Below are 17,662 nucleotides of genomic sequence, written 5' to 3'. Positions count from 1 at the left end.
ATCAAAATGGTCATAACTTTGGTCAATCCCTCTCTGCCCAGTTGAAATAATGTAATAAAAGTTAAATGACTGAGCATTGAGCGATGGCTGTTAACCTGTGTACGTTCAATCAGCTTTGTAAGTCAATACAAATATGCAGAAAACTGTTGCAAAGGCAAAGATTTTATTCCACCATGAAACAAATAAATTTTACACTGATGAAAGCTAGTAGAAAAAGATTTCAAAACAAAATGTACTGTCTTTTTTTCAGAAAATGTCAAAACATATCTCTAAGCTATTCAGATTGCTGACAAATATATATTTGCTACAATGATACATGATTCATATAACAATCATTTGCATAAAAAGGCAAGCTGCAGAAAAGAAAAACATGAATATGAAACCGGTTTACATGACAGAGATCAATAATGATTTTTGAACACAGCTATCATTAAAACAAAAAAATTTCATATGTCTTTGATTTTGAAAACCGTTACTTTGTTTTATGTTATCTGTCTTAACATAATGCGATGAAAGCAGATAAGTAAATTTGTGTTTTGACACTTTAAAGTTAAGAAAAACAACTCAATCTGGTGTAACTTCACTACGTTATAAAAGTTGTATCCAGTGTACTATTGAGTTCTAAAAATATTTGCAAGCTTCAATAATCAGGATAAAAGGCTACAGAGCATGTTTAAAAGCTGAAGAATAGAAATTTGGATCTAAGTTACAAATGATGCATCCCTGATGTATTTGCAAGCTCTTGAATCTACAGTGTATACTGTAGTTTGGACCAGTTCCCACAAATATATTACATCTGTTGGCCTGATTGTCTGCAGTAATTGTATGATCAGGGCATGTACTTTATTCCTTTCATTCTTGGTATGATATGCAGATCTCTAACGTCATCATGCTGAAGCAGCCAACACAAATAGCGCTCTGTCCCCATGCCCCATCCACTGGTGAGGAGAGGTTTCATTTTGCGCATGCTAATGTACCATTTGTAGGACTCTTCTGGTACTGTATGGTGCCTGAGGGCTTCTCGTACCATCTCAGGGGTGGGGTGGCGTTCACCAAGACCAACAGTTTCACCCAGCCCCAGCAAAAGGTCTGCTGCTTTGGCTTTGGACCGTCCTGTGCCCTCCATGTACGCCTGGTAGAAGGGAACTCCCAGGTGGTCCATCTCAGTTAGCCATACAGCACCACCAAATTTCTCTATTAAAACATGCTCTCCTTTGCGAGTTAGCTTTCTGCCAAAGAGGGGTTGGCCATCTTGCACCCACTCTAAGCAGTCTGGAGAGGGCATCATGGAAATGGCTTGAGCCAGGGGGATTCTTGGCAGAGCAGTTTTTCCTTCCATTTTGCGTAGGATTTCTGTCACGTGTGCTAAGGTTCCAGCAGAGCTCTGGATTATGTCAGAGTGATTTTTCAACATAGACTTGGTCAGGTGGACCAAGTATCCCTCTGCAATGGAAATGGCATTGTCCATGTCCCCTAACAATTCACACTCGACATGGTAGAACTGGTTCAAGTGTGTGGTGTCTGGATCTTCTCCTCTAAAGCTTGGAGATATGTAGTAGGTTCCGGGTAGGTTCTCCTGAAAGCGAAGGAAGTATTCAAGAACAAACTGCATTGAGTCAGCCAGGTACACATCTTGACCAAGCAGACTTACAGACACTGGCTCTGAGTCGGACCCCAGGCCCATTGGTGAAGATATGGTGTCTGTGGTGAGAGGGGTCAGAGCATAAGAGTAATGGCAGGAATTGTGGAAATATTCCACTGTGCTGTGGAACAGAGTGTTTTGAATTTGAAACAGGTTGCGATACCACTGGCTTTTCATGGCCAGTGTGGAGTGAAGTTGAGGATCTTTCCATGAATTAGGAGGTCTGCACTGGGTGATTTTCAAGTGTGTGTTTTTGAGAGATTCAGCATCAGCTGCTGGGCCATCCAAGGATGACACGAATCCAGGGTAGGTTTGGAAGAATTCTGGTTGTAGCTTGACAGCTTTTGTCCCATCTGGTGAAGGTAACAGTGGCACCAGTTTGACATGAGCGTGGTCGATCTCAAACCCTTCAAAGATCAGTGCAATACCTGAAGCCTTCATTCCTTCCTGCAGCAGTTGAGCCACTTTATATGTGGCCAAGATCAGAGCTTTGTAGTCTGGATCTCCTAGACTGAAAATGTCACTGGACAGGGGCCTGCGTGGTACCACAACAGTGAGACCAGGTCTATTTGGGTACGGTGTAAGGAAAGCAACATGCTCACTGTCTTCCCACACTCTCCATTGTTGCTGTTCTCCCCTCACAATCCGGCTAAACAGGTTATCATTGGAAAGGTCACCAAAGTAGTCAAAGCAAAATGGTGCATTAGGTGTTGGCAGTGCATTTCTGATTTTGGCTTGAACTTGAGTCAGTGCCTCATCATCCCAGCGTGGGCCACTTTTTGAGTTACAGAAGCCTGTGTCATGACTGTGGAACTCCTCTTCTTCGGCAAGATGAGGTTGCCACTTTGGTTCTAACCCATAGAGTGGCAGTAATCTAATTTGTGCTGGTTTATCAGGGGTTGGATTAAAAATCAAGGCACAACGTTGTACTCCCAGTCGCTCACATAGCAAGTTTGATACTGTTTTTGCGCCTTGTAGCATAGTTACAAAATCAGGTGTGGGCAACTGAAAGATACTGTTAGCCCCAGTCAGAGTTTTTCTAGTCAGAATGATTGACCCAGGAGTCCAAGGGTTTTGGTTCAGGTAAGCAACCAGCTCTTCTGTTTCCCAGATCACATTGATGTAGTTCTTCATTGGCTTGAGAACTTCTACCCTGGAAATACCACCAGTCATTGAGGCCACAAACATCACACCAGCATTTGTTTCAATGACAGCGTCACCCTTTTTGTCCACAGCAATGACACCAGCACACACATCTTTCAGATTTTGGGCTATCACTTCTCTGCAGGCCTTTCTAAGGCTATAGCCTTTGTTGTGGTATAGACTGGCTATTTTCTCTGCCACACTACTCCTTAAAAAGACATCTCCGTCTCCAGAACAGGTAATTGCTATCTTGTCATCTGCATATATCCCTGCTCCTACTACTGCAGTATCCCCTACTCGTCCTTTTAGTTTTCCAACCAATCCACCTGTTGAGGTAGCAGCTGCCAATGTGTTCCAACGATCCAAGGCCACCGCTCCAACTGTCTGAGGGTGGTTGTTTTTTGAGGTGTTTCCACCACTGATTTTTGCGAGTAACTCTTTGTGACGTATATCAGTGTAGAAATACTCTGGCCCAACTGGCTTCTCTTTGTCCTTCAGCCCTTGCAGAAACTCTTCAGCTCCTTCACCAACCATCAGAGCATGTGAGCTCTTCTCCATTACACATCTGGCTGCTTTGATAGGGTTTTTTACATTTTTCACACAAGCAACAGATCCTGATCTCATTTGACTTCCATCTACAATGGTTGCTTCCAATTCATTTTTGCCATCTTTGTTGAAAACTGAACCTCTACCTGCATTAAACAGAAAGCAGTCTTCCAAAGCTTCCACAGACCTCTGAACAGCATCCAGACTACTGCCACCTTGTTCAAGAATTTGGGCCCCAAGGGTCAAAGCTGTTTGCAGTGCAAACTCAATCATCTCTGTCACTTTGCTGTTCAGCATACTCTCCTCTCCAGCACCACCATGAATCACAAGGATGTAGTCAGAGCTCATGCCAGATACAGGGTCAATAGCACCTTTGCCCTTCTCTACATTCTCTTGGTATTGAAGCATCTGCTCTGTGTTTTGTCGTTTGAACAGGCAATCTAGTGCCCCCATTTGGCTTGTGATGGCATACCTAACAGCTAAAAGCATCAACAACTTCAAGCTCATCTTGAAGTTTTCTTGAAGCTTCTTCAGAGCAACAGCAAATGTCCCCTTTCCGTTCAGCACAAGTCGCACCTTATCTTTCTTCCCAAGGTAGGTTACAGCAAGTTGATCTTGTGCATAAGCATTCCCTACTCCACATTCCACACCTTCCATCATGTCAGAACCTGTGAGGTATACAGATGGACAACCAAAGGGATCCAGGAATTTCCTTAATGGATTGTCAGATGGTAAAAACCGGCGCAGAGCGGCAAGGTGTGGACCAACACCTTGGCCAGTTTTGGTGCTTTTGATAAGGCTTTTGTGCTCTAAAAAAGCAACATGGAACAGCTGCAGTAAGTCGTTAGTGTAGTGGATGGTGTTATCGGGACGAATGCGGGATCCCAAGGTATTAACTAACTTCCTGGAATGCATTGTGAGAGAGTACGTGGGATCACAACGACCATGTTTGTAGTGCCGCATATGTGTCGGTGTGACAAGCATATGTTTGGCAGCAGACTCTCCAAGAGTCTGCCAAAGGGAGAGCTGCAAAGAGAAGTTGACCCAAGCATCATACAAGCCCCTCTGCCCTCTAAAAGTAGAAAACACATCAGGATATGAGGGTAGATCAAAAGTCAGAACTAGATTGTCTGTTGTCAATACAGGGTTCTGTTGGAGGTTCCCTTCAAAGGGAAACTCTAGGGCTTTTGGACATGCAGAATGAACAGTGTTTATCGTCTCAGGCTTGGTCATCTTTTCTAAGTCATTATTAACCAGGTTTAAATCAACAGTCTCAGACAGATGGTATATACGTTCAGTCACAAGAGAAGCTACCATTCCATCCACAGCGCTGTGCTCGAACACCATCCCAGCCGTGCTGTCTTTGAACAAAAAAAGGTTCGGGACCGGAAAAAAAAAAAAAAAAAAAAAGCATGAAAAATTGCATTGGTTTCTTCCTGGAAATTCAGCCATCTCTTAACATATCAAAACTTTTAAACCCACAAGTACAAAATCTTGTTTGTAACTTAATCTTTGAATAAATTACATCTTGTAACATTGGGTTTTGCTTTGTCCCTTGATGATCCTACTGGTTGATTTGAATACCGTTTACTCTTTCAGTGAACCAGGCCTGGATTCAGTTTTTGAATACTGAGGTCTTAGACATATTGTAAATCTTAGGATATAAACATTTGTTCATTAAATTAATATACAGTTATAGAGTATTGCTCATCATCTAGAAAATTGGATAAGCTTGTTTAAACTTTCAAATAAATTGAGCTAATTTGTATACTTTATTTGATAATAGAAATTTTCTGCAGACTTGAGGAATCTGTTTTATGCACAGTGAAACTACAGAAGTCCTTAACTATTCTTCCTAATCACTATTCATCCATATTTTTCTATCAGCTCATTAAAAACCATTTTAGATATACCTTGTCATAATGTCTCAGACATGGAGTGTCTCCTCCTCCTCCCAGCCTCACTGCATTGAGGACGTCAGCCATTTCAGAGGGGGCGTCACTATCTTCCAGACAGAGGGTAAGGACGGCGCTCTCCATGAGCTCGAGTGATTTTTGCACATCGCCTCCTTGTTTGAGAATCTCTTCCCTGAGGGAAGCCCAGGATTTGCGCTCCAGAGTTGAGAGGCTGCAGATGACAGAGGGGTCTTTCTGTTTCCCAGCTTTGGGCAGATCCATCACCTGGGCCAGTTGCTTATAGATGTCCGCAAAGGACCGTGCAGAAACTGGTCCACCGGTGCTGGGACGCCAGAGCATGTCAACGGGGAATGCTCCACCGGCACAGGTGATGATGGCATGGAGACTATCTGGATAGACCTGATGAACAGAGTTTCACAGTATAGTAAGTGAACGAAAAGCAAATTCAGCATCAAAATGATTTTCAGAAAGGTCAAATTTTTTGACATTTACTGCATTAATCTCACCTTAATTTCATCTCGGCTCTTGCCAGGAATACGGCTGGCGGCGAACACTTCAGACTGCTGAGTGCGTTCCATAGGAACATCGCCCTCCAGTAGGAGGGGCTCACTGTACAGCTTTGCCGCTGCCCAGAGCAGAGCAGCTGCCCTCCCAAGCTGAGAGCATCCCTTAACTTTAGATGGAAGAAGAACAACCGGGAGGGCCGTTGAAGTAGGCAGGGGGTCAGCACAAGAAAGCAAACCCCTCTTGAACTGCTCAGTCACCCAGTTCTCTTGGCCTGCTGCAATGGCCTCTAATTTCCCCTGGGCCTCTTCCAGGGCATTCCTCTGCTGTTCCAGGGTGCTTTTGAACTCAAGGTAAAGATCTGGGCTTAGCGTGAGCTGCAGAACACGGCTAACTTCTTGCAGGGTGGCATCCAACTCTGGAACTGGGTAGTTGACAAGCGCCATCCTGTTGGAACTGAGGGGGTTTGACAAAGAAAGAACAACAGTGACACTGTCAGTGGAGAAAACATTGGTGTTTTCAATAGTCAATCCAACACAGTTGACTCCAAAAGCTGCTGATCATTTTAGGGGAATGACTGCATTGCAAAAAGTTTTTATGTAACTTACATGTTTTCAGATTTTGGGGCATTACAGGTACAAGCTGTATCTCTAATACCCAGGTACAGCATCAACAACTTGATGCTATTGTATTTTATTTGTTGTATTATAAACCAAAAAAGGAAGTAAGTGGAAAGAACACAACAGAAACACAATTTTGTGGTAAACAGGTTTGCCTGCAAAATGTTTCATGAAGCATATTTAATTTTCTAAAATTAAATCACACCTTATTGGCACATCTTAGTCGTTCCTACTGAAAAATGTTACCACCAACCTTTGCTAGGCCTGTTTTTAGTGCTGCAGCGGTAAGCTACGTCTAATTATTAGATATCAACGTCATAAATTCTTCTTTAAGAGGTAAACACCATAGAGTTTTGAAATGACTTCTTATTTTGTTTCCCAGAAGAAGGCAGATTTCACTTACAAGCTCAGATTTCTGAAGTATGTGACAGCTCTCATCTACACACACACACAATGAAAATATATGACACACAGTATGACATACGTTTCCTTCACATGATGCCCAACCGTTCTCACATTAGTGGAGCCAGTAAGTTGGTTAGGTTGTTAATGCTTAAAACAGTACAACACAGCTCTCTTTGTGTGTGAAATTGGTGGACATGAATGGAATGCACCCCACCACTGCTGAAGAGAACGGCTCCCTCCGTAATGTCCGGTAACGAGGCCCGTCTGCTCACACGTGAAAGCAGTTACTCCTTTTTCTAAAACTACAACTTTCTGGTTGTCAAGGAAACGCGGTGGAAATTAGATTTGTCTTGATTTGTTCAAATCATCCACACAGTGCCGGCTATCTGCGGTCTGACCGACTTCAGCAGGACTCAGGCTTTAAAAGAAAGCTGGGTTTGTGAAACACGCAAATATTTAGAGGAAATTTACTGCAAAGGTAAAATGAACCAACAGAACCTTTACAAGGAATGTTACGCACCAATAAAACAAAAACTTTTCTTGTGCTTGTGTCACAATATCCCCAACTTTTATCCAAACAAATCAATAACAGATAAGGTTTCTCTGACTTGTTTAAGTATGTTAGAAAAGCAACACCTCAACTACGCAAAAAAACAAAAATATGTTCACATGAAACTTCAACTGCATGTCAGGATTTGTTATCATAAGAAACATTAATAGGACATAAATATGTCCAGGTAAGAAAAACGTATCAGAATGCATAAAAATGGTGTAGTCGTTATAAACTGGGATGTACAGATATAAACTTTTTGTTCATTTTTTTTATTTTTTTATCTTTTTCTCTTGTTATGGTGATTGCAGAATAAAAATGATCTTACCTTTCTAAAGGACTTTGTCCAAGATTTGGCCAGCTGCTCCAGGGAGACCACTCAGTGGGAGGAAAACTGGGAATGGACTACACACACAAGGGATTTTTTTTTTTTTTTTTTTTTTACCATAATGAAGAAGCTGTGACTCCAATTAAGAAACCTTCTCTCCACCTCTCGCATCTTCCAGAATAAACTTTTATGTTTTGCTTTCTTTGTTTTTTTTTCTTTTACTTACAAAACAATTACAATTGAAGTTAAATATGATAAAACACAAACTAAGACCGAAGTAGCTCATAAGAAATAAAATGCATCTCCCTCGATTGTCTCAGATCAAAATCCTTTAGAAAAACTGAGGGTTGAGCAACAGGAAGAATCTAGAAAAATCTAGAAATAAAATGAGGAATGGTCAAATTAATAAGAATTTACTCAGTAATGTTTTGAATTATAATTCCCCAAGTAGTCACCATACACTAGTATTTTACAGCAGAGAATAAAAACCGTGGTCAGTATCAAAGTCTATAAGTTTCTTCCTTCCTTTAATCCAATTATTACCTAAAGTAACAAATATTTTCTAAAATCTGATATTTTACGCATTAAGCCAAATCATTTGTTTCACTTTGAATAGTATAATTTCCATATTTTACACATATGTGATGATGTGTGTAAAACAATGTGACAGAACTTACTCGTGTCTTTCCACTCGGATGATTTGCCCCTCGCTGTTTGGATCTCAAGATTCACTCCAGGACCTGAACATGAATAAATGTCAGGCTTCAATAAATACTCATGGCTCCTCTTTCAGATTTCAGATGATCAGCTTACTCACCTTGGTGTAGTTAGGGTAATGTGGTGAAATTCAGTAATTTTTTTTACATGAATGACCATCATGGGACTGAGACATCTTAACGAAAGCAGATGAGATCAACAACTGAGTGTATTTATACTCTTGTTGCGCCTACATAATCCATGAAAGGCTCCCCAAAACAAATCTTTTGCAGGCTTCCTGGGGATGAAAAAAGCTGATTATGTTCTTTTGCATTTGTGTTCCAGGAAAAAAAGGGGATCTCTCTTACAGATTACCAGTAATTGTCAGGCTAGTATCCTCATACAGAAACCTTTTCAAGCATAAACTTCCCTTCTGGTAAGATTAACCCCTTAACTGACCCTCACCAAAACACTGATGTGTCAGACTTAAGTTCTGTGAGAGCGCAGGTGTCTTCATGACAGTAAAGAGGTTGAACACTCAGGATTTCCTATGAATTTCTTTGTTTCAGTATAATATATGGCTGGACCGACCAATAAAATATTTTAATAGGCATGAAAATGACCACCTATCGGAAGGGAAATTGTCCACTAGGGCAGTTGCCCAGGGTGTTATTTGAAAGTGGGCACAGAAGTACCAAGCAACAAAATATTTTAAATATCTTTTCAATCAATTAATGAGTCAGTCAGTCAATCACATTTTATTTAGACAGCACATTTCAGGCATTCAAAGTGCTTTACGTCGTAAAAACACAAAACTACAGCCATAGAACAATTGAAACTTTACATTTTGTCAAGTGCCATCGTTACATATCAGATTGTTGATTAATGTCTCATTGATTATGTTTCAACAACAACTCTAAGCAGGCAGATTTTTGAGTCTAGTTTTAAAGAAACTCAGTGTCTTTCACCCAAAAGGAGAACTGAGAAGTGTTTTTAATCTAGCATCAGGTGAAAGAAAATCATAAAATATTCTTACTCTAAGATATTCTCCAGGAAATACCACTGAGTGGTTTGGGATTTCTGTAATCCCTAATACACAACCAAGCAGTACCTTTATTTTGGTGGCTAGCTGAGCTTCCAGAACTCCAAGAACTGAGGACGGTAACTCAGCCTCTCAAAATCATCCCATTTCGGTATTTATTGACAGAAACTCTAAAAATAGGGATTTAAGTTTTAGGTCAGACAAATGTTCAGTGGAAGTCTTTCTCTGACTGATATAAATATCAAATACATGCTTAAAGTTCTCCTTTAAACAGGTTTTCTATTGCTTCAATGTGTGTGCTGTCAATGGAGAGACAGTGCCACATCCTTAGTTTCAACCTTCTTAATTTGGATAATATACCAGAACAGCTGATTGTCATCTGCATAAAGCCGATATTTAAAAATGTACTAATGATCTGTCCATATGAAGAAAAAAAAATCAGTGGGCACAAATCTCACATTTTGATCATATTCTAATGAGTAAAGTGGTGACATCTACACAGTGGCATCAAAAAGGAAAATTTCTACTTTTCAGAACTTTTGTCCACTACTGAAAACAAGATTACCACAATTATAATGCTTTCCTCTCTCAGACTAAAAATGTGTACAAAATGTTTACATTTTTGTTTGTTTTTTGTTTGTTTTTTTGTACAAATGCAAGTTTGTCTTTTTCTGTGTATTAATCCTTTTTTAGTTAGCAGTCTGCCTTCAAATTGGAACAGACTGCAGACCTCCATAGAAACAAAACCACAGAAATAAAGAATGGCTAGATAATCAATCTTATTTCATGCACATAAAAGATTATAATACAGAAATGTAAAAAATCGTAAAGCATTTTCAAGGAAGGATTGTAGCAAACACAAATGTAATATGTTAGAACTTGACATAGTTTTCTCTTAGTTTGTATTTAACCTGTTTCTTCTTTGTATTCAAAAATGTGGACAGCTGAGTAAAAACAGAACACAGAAAACAGAAGTGAAGAAGCAGCTGCTCATATGATGCTGATCATTTTTCCTATATTCTATTTATACGAGGTCACAACGAATCACCAGATGATCGTACACTCAAGTGAGCATTTGCGGGATTATAAACCATTAAAAGAAGGATTTGGTCAGTTTCTAATCCTGGTTTTCTTTCCTTAACCTTTGTCCTCTGTAAAAATTTCACAACAGCAGAAAAACCCATTATCTAATTTTAGTTTCTCTTCTTGTCTGGTGCTACTAAACGACATAAAAGGCCACCAAAACTGTGGTTACACTCACAAAAGATGGTGAAAGTTTACTGTATAAACTGTTTGACAGTTTTTAACCTCATCAAGCCAGAGGCTCACACAGTGTGGTACGACCTCTATGTGTGAGTGTGTTCCTGTATTGTTTTAACTCCTAAAATACAAAATGCGCCATCAGTCTGTAAATTGACCGGGAGGTGAGAAGATGCTTTAGCAAAGTGGAGCTTTAAGTCTATTAAGTCTTTTTTGTTATTATTAATTGATTTTCTGGTTAATTGTTCAGAATAAATGTCTGAGAAATAATTTCCAATTATCAGTGTCATTTTTACATGAAAAAATCTGACAATTTAACATAGGTATGTCCACTGAGAGTCACTGTAACTACAGCAGAAGACAAATGCACTATTGATTACTTATTTTATGATATTATTGCATTAACTATAGACTAAAATTACTTTAGAAATTATAATCTTTTGATGACAATGTTGTGTATGCATATATTTTTCTCCTCTGCGACTCATAACTTCTCATCCTGTAACAGCGTGCTGAGCCAACATTGTTCTGTGTTGGTGTTCAGTCCACAGGCTCACTACTTAGACACAGCTTACTGTCGTTTCAAGGTCGGAGGCTGCAGTGTTTTTGTGAGTTTTTTTTTGTTCTGTCCCAGTTTTTCCATGCAATTTGTATTTTACTTATCTAGAGTGAGGAAAGAGTTCTTCCTTCAGTGGCTGCTCCTGCTTCTTTATTTCAGTAACTCCATGATAACTGCACTACCTTCTCCGCTGATCTTTAGATAGCATTGTGCTACATGCATTGAGGACAGATGGTAGGGAAATAGATAATGTGTTGTGTAAGCAGGCACAGCTCAGGTGCACCTGCAGAACGCACACAGAAGAAATCTGTCATCAGTTGTGTGTGTGTATATGTGTGTGTGTGTGGTGGAAGAATAGGGGAGGGGGTTCTGTGTGTGTACAAACTAAACAGTGGTACACTGTGACTAGATAAGATTTGATCTGTAATAATTTCCCCATTTCTGAAACACTGTACAGAAGCACCCTTTGAACCAAAGCAAGCTAAACTCAGGTTAAAGGTTACAGTCACCCTCTACTTCGCATTTTGTTACAAAAATATGCATTCTTCACTCACTGCTTTTTGCTGCAGATACTTCTATGGATTATTTAGGGGTATTTTTCTATCGGGTTTATCCCAGTTTCCCAGTATACACATCCGTAACCTATCCATAATAACCCAAACTGGATTATGGAAGTATTTGCAAATCCCGTCGGTGCTTCAACCACATTGATATGAAACACCGCCATCAAATGGCCAAAAAATGTAAGTGCACAACAGATCGCGTCAAAACTCAAAATTCAGATGAAGAATATGTGGAGACTCAAATAAAATATAACGTATTTATTTTGTTTTTTGTTGATCATGGCTGTCACTGAAGCTTGCTGCAGATTCAAAGCCTTAGAAATGGCTGTAATCCTTTCCAGACCTTTGTTTCTCAGCTGTTCTTGGACTTCTTCAGATGAGATGAATTGTGAATTGCTTTTATTGATCTTTTTTCAGGCTGCGTCATCGATTTAAGTTAATTTCTACTTTACATAAGTCTGGCTGCGGCAGTAATCAATGAAACTGAAGTCAGTTTCCAAAGATGTAACGGTTTAAGGCCATCCAAACACTGCCATCTGCTGACCAAAACGTGTAAGTGCAGCTCGAACTACTCAAAACTGTGTTGGCTCATAGCCGTTGCATGAAAGATAATTGATCTTTTACATTTTTTTATTGTCAGTAAAAGATGAAATAACCATCATAGTTGCATTTAGTATTTTAGATAGTTTTGACGTACCCATCTCATTCTTTGCACAAATATTTAATCTGAAAACTCATATGAAGTTAGTAGTAAATTGCTTTTCTTAAAAAAACAGACTAATATTTTCATGAATCTTTTACTCGATTATGTGATAAAATATTTAAAACTGTGCACAACAGTTTGCAGAAATAATCAAAAAAAGAGACCAAATTCAAATTCAAAACAATTTTGTTCAAGATTTATTATTTTTGCATTAAAATGTTTTTTTTTTTTTTTTTTAAATTGTTCCCCTCTTTGCAGCTTGAAGCCATACTTACCTTCCTGAAGGATGTTTAACCTGTTAAAAAAAAGAATAACATTACCTAATATCTTTTGAGTAACGCATATTACACAGTTTCGAATAATGAAAGAGTTAAACCGAGCTCTTTGACTGGATAGATAGAGATCAGGGCGGGACGAACGAACAGTTAAATGCCAACTGTTTCTTCCGGGCTCAAGGCTGTTTGCTCCCCGCTCTCCTGCCGCTCCTTCCCCGTCATGGCTGCTCTCACTCCCGCTGTGGTCTCCGGTCAGTGGTTGGCGGATGCCATCCAAAACAAACAAGTCGGCCCAAAACTCCGTGTTCTGGACGGGTCCTGGTACCTACCGAAAAGCAAGCGGAACACCAGAGAGGAGTTTCTCCAGAAACACATCCCGGGAGCGTCGTTTTTCAACATAGACGAATGCTGCGATAAGAGCTCCCCGTACGACCACATGCTGCCGACTGCCAACGACTTCTCTCGGTATGTGAATGACCTTGGCATCGGGAACGACACCCACGTCGTCGTCTACGACACCAGCGACTTCGGCTCGTTCAGCGCGCCCAGAGTGTGGTGGATGTTTCGGGTGTTCGGGCACAACTCGGTGTCGGTGTTGGATGGAGGCTTTAAGCACTGGGTGGCTGACGGTCACCCGGTGGCCTCCGACTACACCAAGCCGGAGAAGACAGACTTCAAGGCGAGCCTGAACCAGTCCTGGGTGAAGAGCTATGAAGATGTGCTGGAGAACATCAAGACCAAGAAGGTCCAGGTGGTGGACGCCAGGTCTGGTGGCAGGTTCCAGGGTACCGACCCAGAACCAAGAGGAGGTGAGGAGGGCCTAAAAATGCATTGTTAACAAACATTAATAAATGCTTAATGTGCTTGTGTAATAATCCTAGAATCACACGAGACCAATTTATGTAGGAAATGGGCTGAAAATGAAACCTGACATGGGATAGTCCAAAGACTCAATGCCACAGACTACAGCCAGCCAGACTGACTGTGTTTTACTGGTTTTGAGTCAAGAGGTCAACTTTATTTGTGGCAGGAAGAGGTTGTAAAGGAAAGGAGTTAATTAAAAATAATCAAGAGTTATCTGTTGTCACTCCATAAAACCATAAAAAGCATGCAAAATCAGTTGTGATAGACAGAAATAAAGTAATTACTGGAGATGTGCTTGTAAGCATTTTGTGGTCAATGACTGATCTTTGATAAGGCGTTGACTTGAAGATATTGGTTTCAGGTTAATTTCATTTCTCTTTTAAGAGGTAAAATATAAGCACAGCATTGAAAACTGTTTATTTTATAAGTGGGAGTGGAAGGTCTCTGTAAAACAGGATTATACTATTAAGACAAAATAAGAATGGAGTTGAAATGTAAAAAAACTAAAATTAGCATTGCTAGTTACTTGGGTCATCTAGCCTATAAGTTTCCAAATCTAGTATGTTCCATCATAGACGTTGAAAGCTCAAAAGAATGAAATGGAGAAAATTTTCTGTAATACAGTTTGCCTTCCTGTTATCGGCTGAAAGACTCACTCTCTCACACTTCATCTCAGAATTCTTTGTTTTAAATACTTTTACTGTCTTTACTTCTGACTTTATGTGAAGCACACCACTGATACTGCAAATGATAAACCTTCTTCCTTCACCTTCTTCCTTCAGTAACAACTTCCACAGTTAGGAGTAATGTTACCATGACGCGGTTGCACTAATTTTTACTAAATTTTTTCAGTTTTCCAACAATCGGTTTCCAGCCGTTTTCTTGGTGCATCTCTAGAGAACACAGTGCTACAACAATAAAGTTGAGTTGTTGAATGCAAACAAGATTAGGTGGGTCTTCATTCCCACTTCAGATTATTATTAGACTAAAATGGAGCTGTGACTGCAAAGGTAAAATCACATTTAGATTAGGTTATCAAAGTACTGATTTCCCCCAATGCTATTGATAAATATGTAAAAGTTCCGGTTGATGAGGGGCCAAACTATTCAAAACCAGCAATGAAACCTTAAAATAAATTCTATAACTAACAGGAGTTTGGTGAATATGAGGCCGTCAATAATGTTATGTTGTCATTTCTTTTCTATTGTCCTTAAAAGTTACGATTTCTGTTGGGATAAAACCATAAATCTTGGCTAAAAATCATTGTCATCCTGGTTCAGCGATACTGAGAGCTGATATGAGGCCTGAAAAGCTTGTTGGCTTGGAGATGAAGCTTCCCTTGGCAGCCACGCCCCGTTGCTACACACAGTTGTTTTTACTCACAATGACAGTGCACAAATTTACCAGTCTGATTACTACAGCAGGAAAGCACTACAATGTGAACTCTGAACGTTTTATGAGCCAAATGACTTCATTGAAAGTTCGGCTTCTTGCAGTTCTTGAACTTTACTAGTTGAAAACAAAATAATTTTTTGACACTCTTTCCCCATTTATCCATCTCCCCTCAGATATACAGTCTGGGCATTTCCTCGGAGCAATCAACATGCCCTACACAACTTTCCTGGAATCTAATGGAAAGCATAAGAGCACCGAGGCCCTGACCAAGCTCTTTGAGAACGCTGGAGTGGACCCGAAAAAGCCGATCTGGGCTTCCTGCGGTTCGGGAGTCACCGCCTGCCACGTTCTTCTGGCTGCCGACCGGCTTGGACACACCGATCTTTATCTCTACGACGGCGCGTGGGTGGAGTGGTTCAAGAGGGCTTCTCCAGAGCTCATCATCTCTGAGGGGGAGGGAAAGAAGGCCTAAACCATTTTTAAAATAAGCTAGGAGCCGGATTAGGTTGCTGTTTGAAATGGGACTAGTCTGTTTGCTGTGGAAAGTAAGAGTACAACACTTAACTTATGCTGCAGGGTGTATATTTTCATTTACTAATGTTGGGATGATAGAGAATGCTATTAAAAAAACTTTTAACATAAATGAAGTGCTTTATAAATGTAAGTTAACAGAGGAAGATGTAGGTTTTCTGCAGCTGAAGAGCATTTTATGAAACATTTTGACATTATGCAGATAGGACTTTTTTAACAGATCTATGTATAATTTCTTATCTGTTTCTCTTCTGGTATCATCGGACAGCAGGGATGTTACATTCCTTGATTAATGTCCATATGTAATTATGCACGATTTGCTTTTGTTTCTGAGACATAAAATAAATAAAATGTTATCTTGGGTAAATGTGCTTTTTTTTCTTCAAAAGATGGAAAATATGTTAAGCTTTATATGCATAAAACGTCACTAGAAAAAGTCAAAAAGAAGAGAATTGCAAGCCTATCTGCTTGTAATTTCTATTCATACATTTGTAAAGTGTAGAGTTTTTATCTAATGTGGAATCCAAAATGTTTATTGTGAATTTAAAAAATAAGTCATTCGTCAAAGAGGATCTTGTCACATGGTCCTTACCTGATGTGCCGGTTTTCCTAAACATTAAACTTGTTCAACTGGATTGCAGTTAAGATTTTTTTTTCCTTCAAGTTAACGAGTTCAAGAACAAAAGGCAAAGTGTAAAAATGGATTAAGAACAAGGAATCGGAACCAATTTTATTGAACGAAACTATGTTCACAAACAAGGAATTTGACTGCCTTCACACGTTCACAGCATGCAGACATTACAAAGAAAAAATATAGGATAAAAGGAACAGCATGTACAGCCATTAAAAGGCAGGTAGTGCAAATTTGCATATTTTGTTCACAGCAGAGTGGCTGACTGCTCAGACCATAAAATGCTCATTGTGTTTATCAGAGTGACAGCCTCGTGAAGAAACTGACTCTGTGGCGACTGAGTTCGCCAACTGTTTCATTTTTCAATGTAATTTGAGTAAAACAGAACCATTCCACAACAACATATTCCCCATATTACCAAGTGGGAAAATATAAACAGTATTGTACCAAGCACTCAGCACTCAGCCTTGTGGCATCCCATAACTAACTCTTTGGGGAGCATTATCAATCACATAAATAAATAAAAATCTCTGCGATAAATATGATCCAAATCACCCTATTGATGTTCCCTTAATTCCTACAAGTTCAAGGATTAATTAAAAAAAAATACTGTGATCCACTCAATTGCAGCACTACCCTGAAATCCATCGTCTGACCATTTCCAAAAGGTCTTACATTGTGGAGGATTAGGTCACATTAGCTGGGACTTGAGCATAAGGAGCAGGTTTCTAAGGTGAAAGCTTAAATAAAGAAACTTTATAAAAACAAGTTGAGGCTTGCCTTTTAAATAACCAAGAAAACCCAGACAAGACAAAAGAAATCAGATAAGGTCTTCTGAAGCTGCACTGTTTGATGATGACCCAGCGGCAAAACTGGAATGTTGGAAAAATTATTTTTCCTTTTAACTATCATGAGAATGGTTAAAAGTGTCCTTAGTGACGTGTCCCGTCAGGAGACAACCGTGTCCTCACAACAGTTAACAGGTTAAAACAGAAACAAATAATAAAGACAGCCATTAACTCATCCCCATTATTCCAGCTCATCAGAGTAATAACTTGTTAATCCTTGGCTGACAAGATCCTACTTCCCCAGGATTTCTCTTATTCTACTCTAACAATGGCTGACAATACATTTTTCCAGCTTTAGAGAGGTTTTCTTATATAATAAAGCTGACTAAATTTCCAGATTACTAAAATAACTTGAAATTAATAGATAATGGTCTCGTTTTGAGTTTTTGTTAAGTGTGCTTTAACTTCAACTGTCCTTTCCTTTTGATTAGGTCAGTAATTTTATCAGTCAGGAATAAGGAGCAAGATATTTTTTTCAGATGTTAGCATATTTGAAAGTGATCTGTTTATTTTTAGTTGGAAATTCAACTCCACGTTTCCTTGAATATGAGTCTTTTAACAGAAGAAAAGCTGAATAAATACGTCTCTTGGCAAGGGATACAAGAAAATTAAAAAAATCAACACAAAAAGTCAAACGGAAT

General features: G+C 39.5%; 3 protein-coding genes across 5 annotated transcripts in view; 2 read left to right on the top strand and 1 right to left on the bottom strand.

Moving 5' to 3' along the window:
- Positions 1-142: 142 nt before the first annotated feature.
- Positions 143-8,898, bottom strand: LOC106964600 (uncharacterized). 3 transcript variants are annotated; one of them, XM_015060218.1, is made up of 6 exons: positions 8,472-8,898; positions 8,332-8,394; positions 7,655-7,720; positions 5,754-6,207; positions 5,246-5,646; positions 143-4,718 (listed from the first exon to the last, which is right to left on the bottom strand). In XM_015060218.1, exons 4-6 carry the CDS (start codon positions 6,195-6,197, stop codon positions 830-832), a joined length of 4,734 nt encoding a protein of 1,577 aa, XP_014915704.1. In that variant the 5' UTR covers positions 6,198-6,207; positions 7,655-7,720; positions 8,332-8,394; positions 8,472-8,898; the 3' UTR covers positions 143-829. The 3 variants fall into 3 exon arrangements, with proteins under 3 accessions (XP_014915704.1, XP_014915703.1, XP_014915702.1); XM_015060217.1 differs by having other exon boundaries at positions 5,754-6,216; positions 7,655-7,731; positions 8,472-8,897; XM_015060216.1 differs by having other exon boundaries at positions 5,754-6,216; positions 8,472-8,897.
- A 3,970-nt stretch (positions 8,899-12,868) lies between these two features.
- Positions 12,869-15,909, top strand: LOC106964604 (3-mercaptopyruvate sulfurtransferase-like). The gene is made up of 2 exons (XM_015060227.1): positions 12,869-13,561; positions 15,185-15,909. Exons 1-2 carry the CDS (start codon positions 12,907-12,909, stop codon positions 15,481-15,483), a joined length of 954 nt encoding a protein of 317 aa, XP_014915713.1. The 5' UTR covers positions 12,869-12,906; the 3' UTR covers positions 15,484-15,909.
- A 1,119-nt stretch (positions 15,910-17,028) lies between these two features.
- The window catches only part of LOC106964598 (3-mercaptopyruvate sulfurtransferase-like), a 6,284-nt gene continuing 5,650 nt past the window's right edge, over positions 17,029-17,662 (top strand). Inside the window, exon 1 of the mRNA XM_015060215.1 lies at positions 17,029-17,052. Within this exon, the coding sequence (XP_014915701.1) occupies positions 17,029-17,052 (24 nt within the window). The remainder of the gene's footprint in view (positions 17,053-17,662) is intronic.

Source organism: Poecilia latipinna, unplaced genomic scaffold, assembly GCF_001443285.1.
Source record: "Poecilia latipinna isolate Pla-1442-1.1 unplaced genomic scaffold, P_latipinna-1.0 Scaffold1694, whole genome shotgun sequence".
In the NCBI taxonomy this organism is placed as follows: domain Eukaryota; kingdom Metazoa; phylum Chordata; class Actinopteri; order Cyprinodontiformes; family Poeciliidae; genus Poecilia; species Poecilia latipinna.
This window is presented reverse-complemented; position numbering and strand designations above follow the sequence as displayed.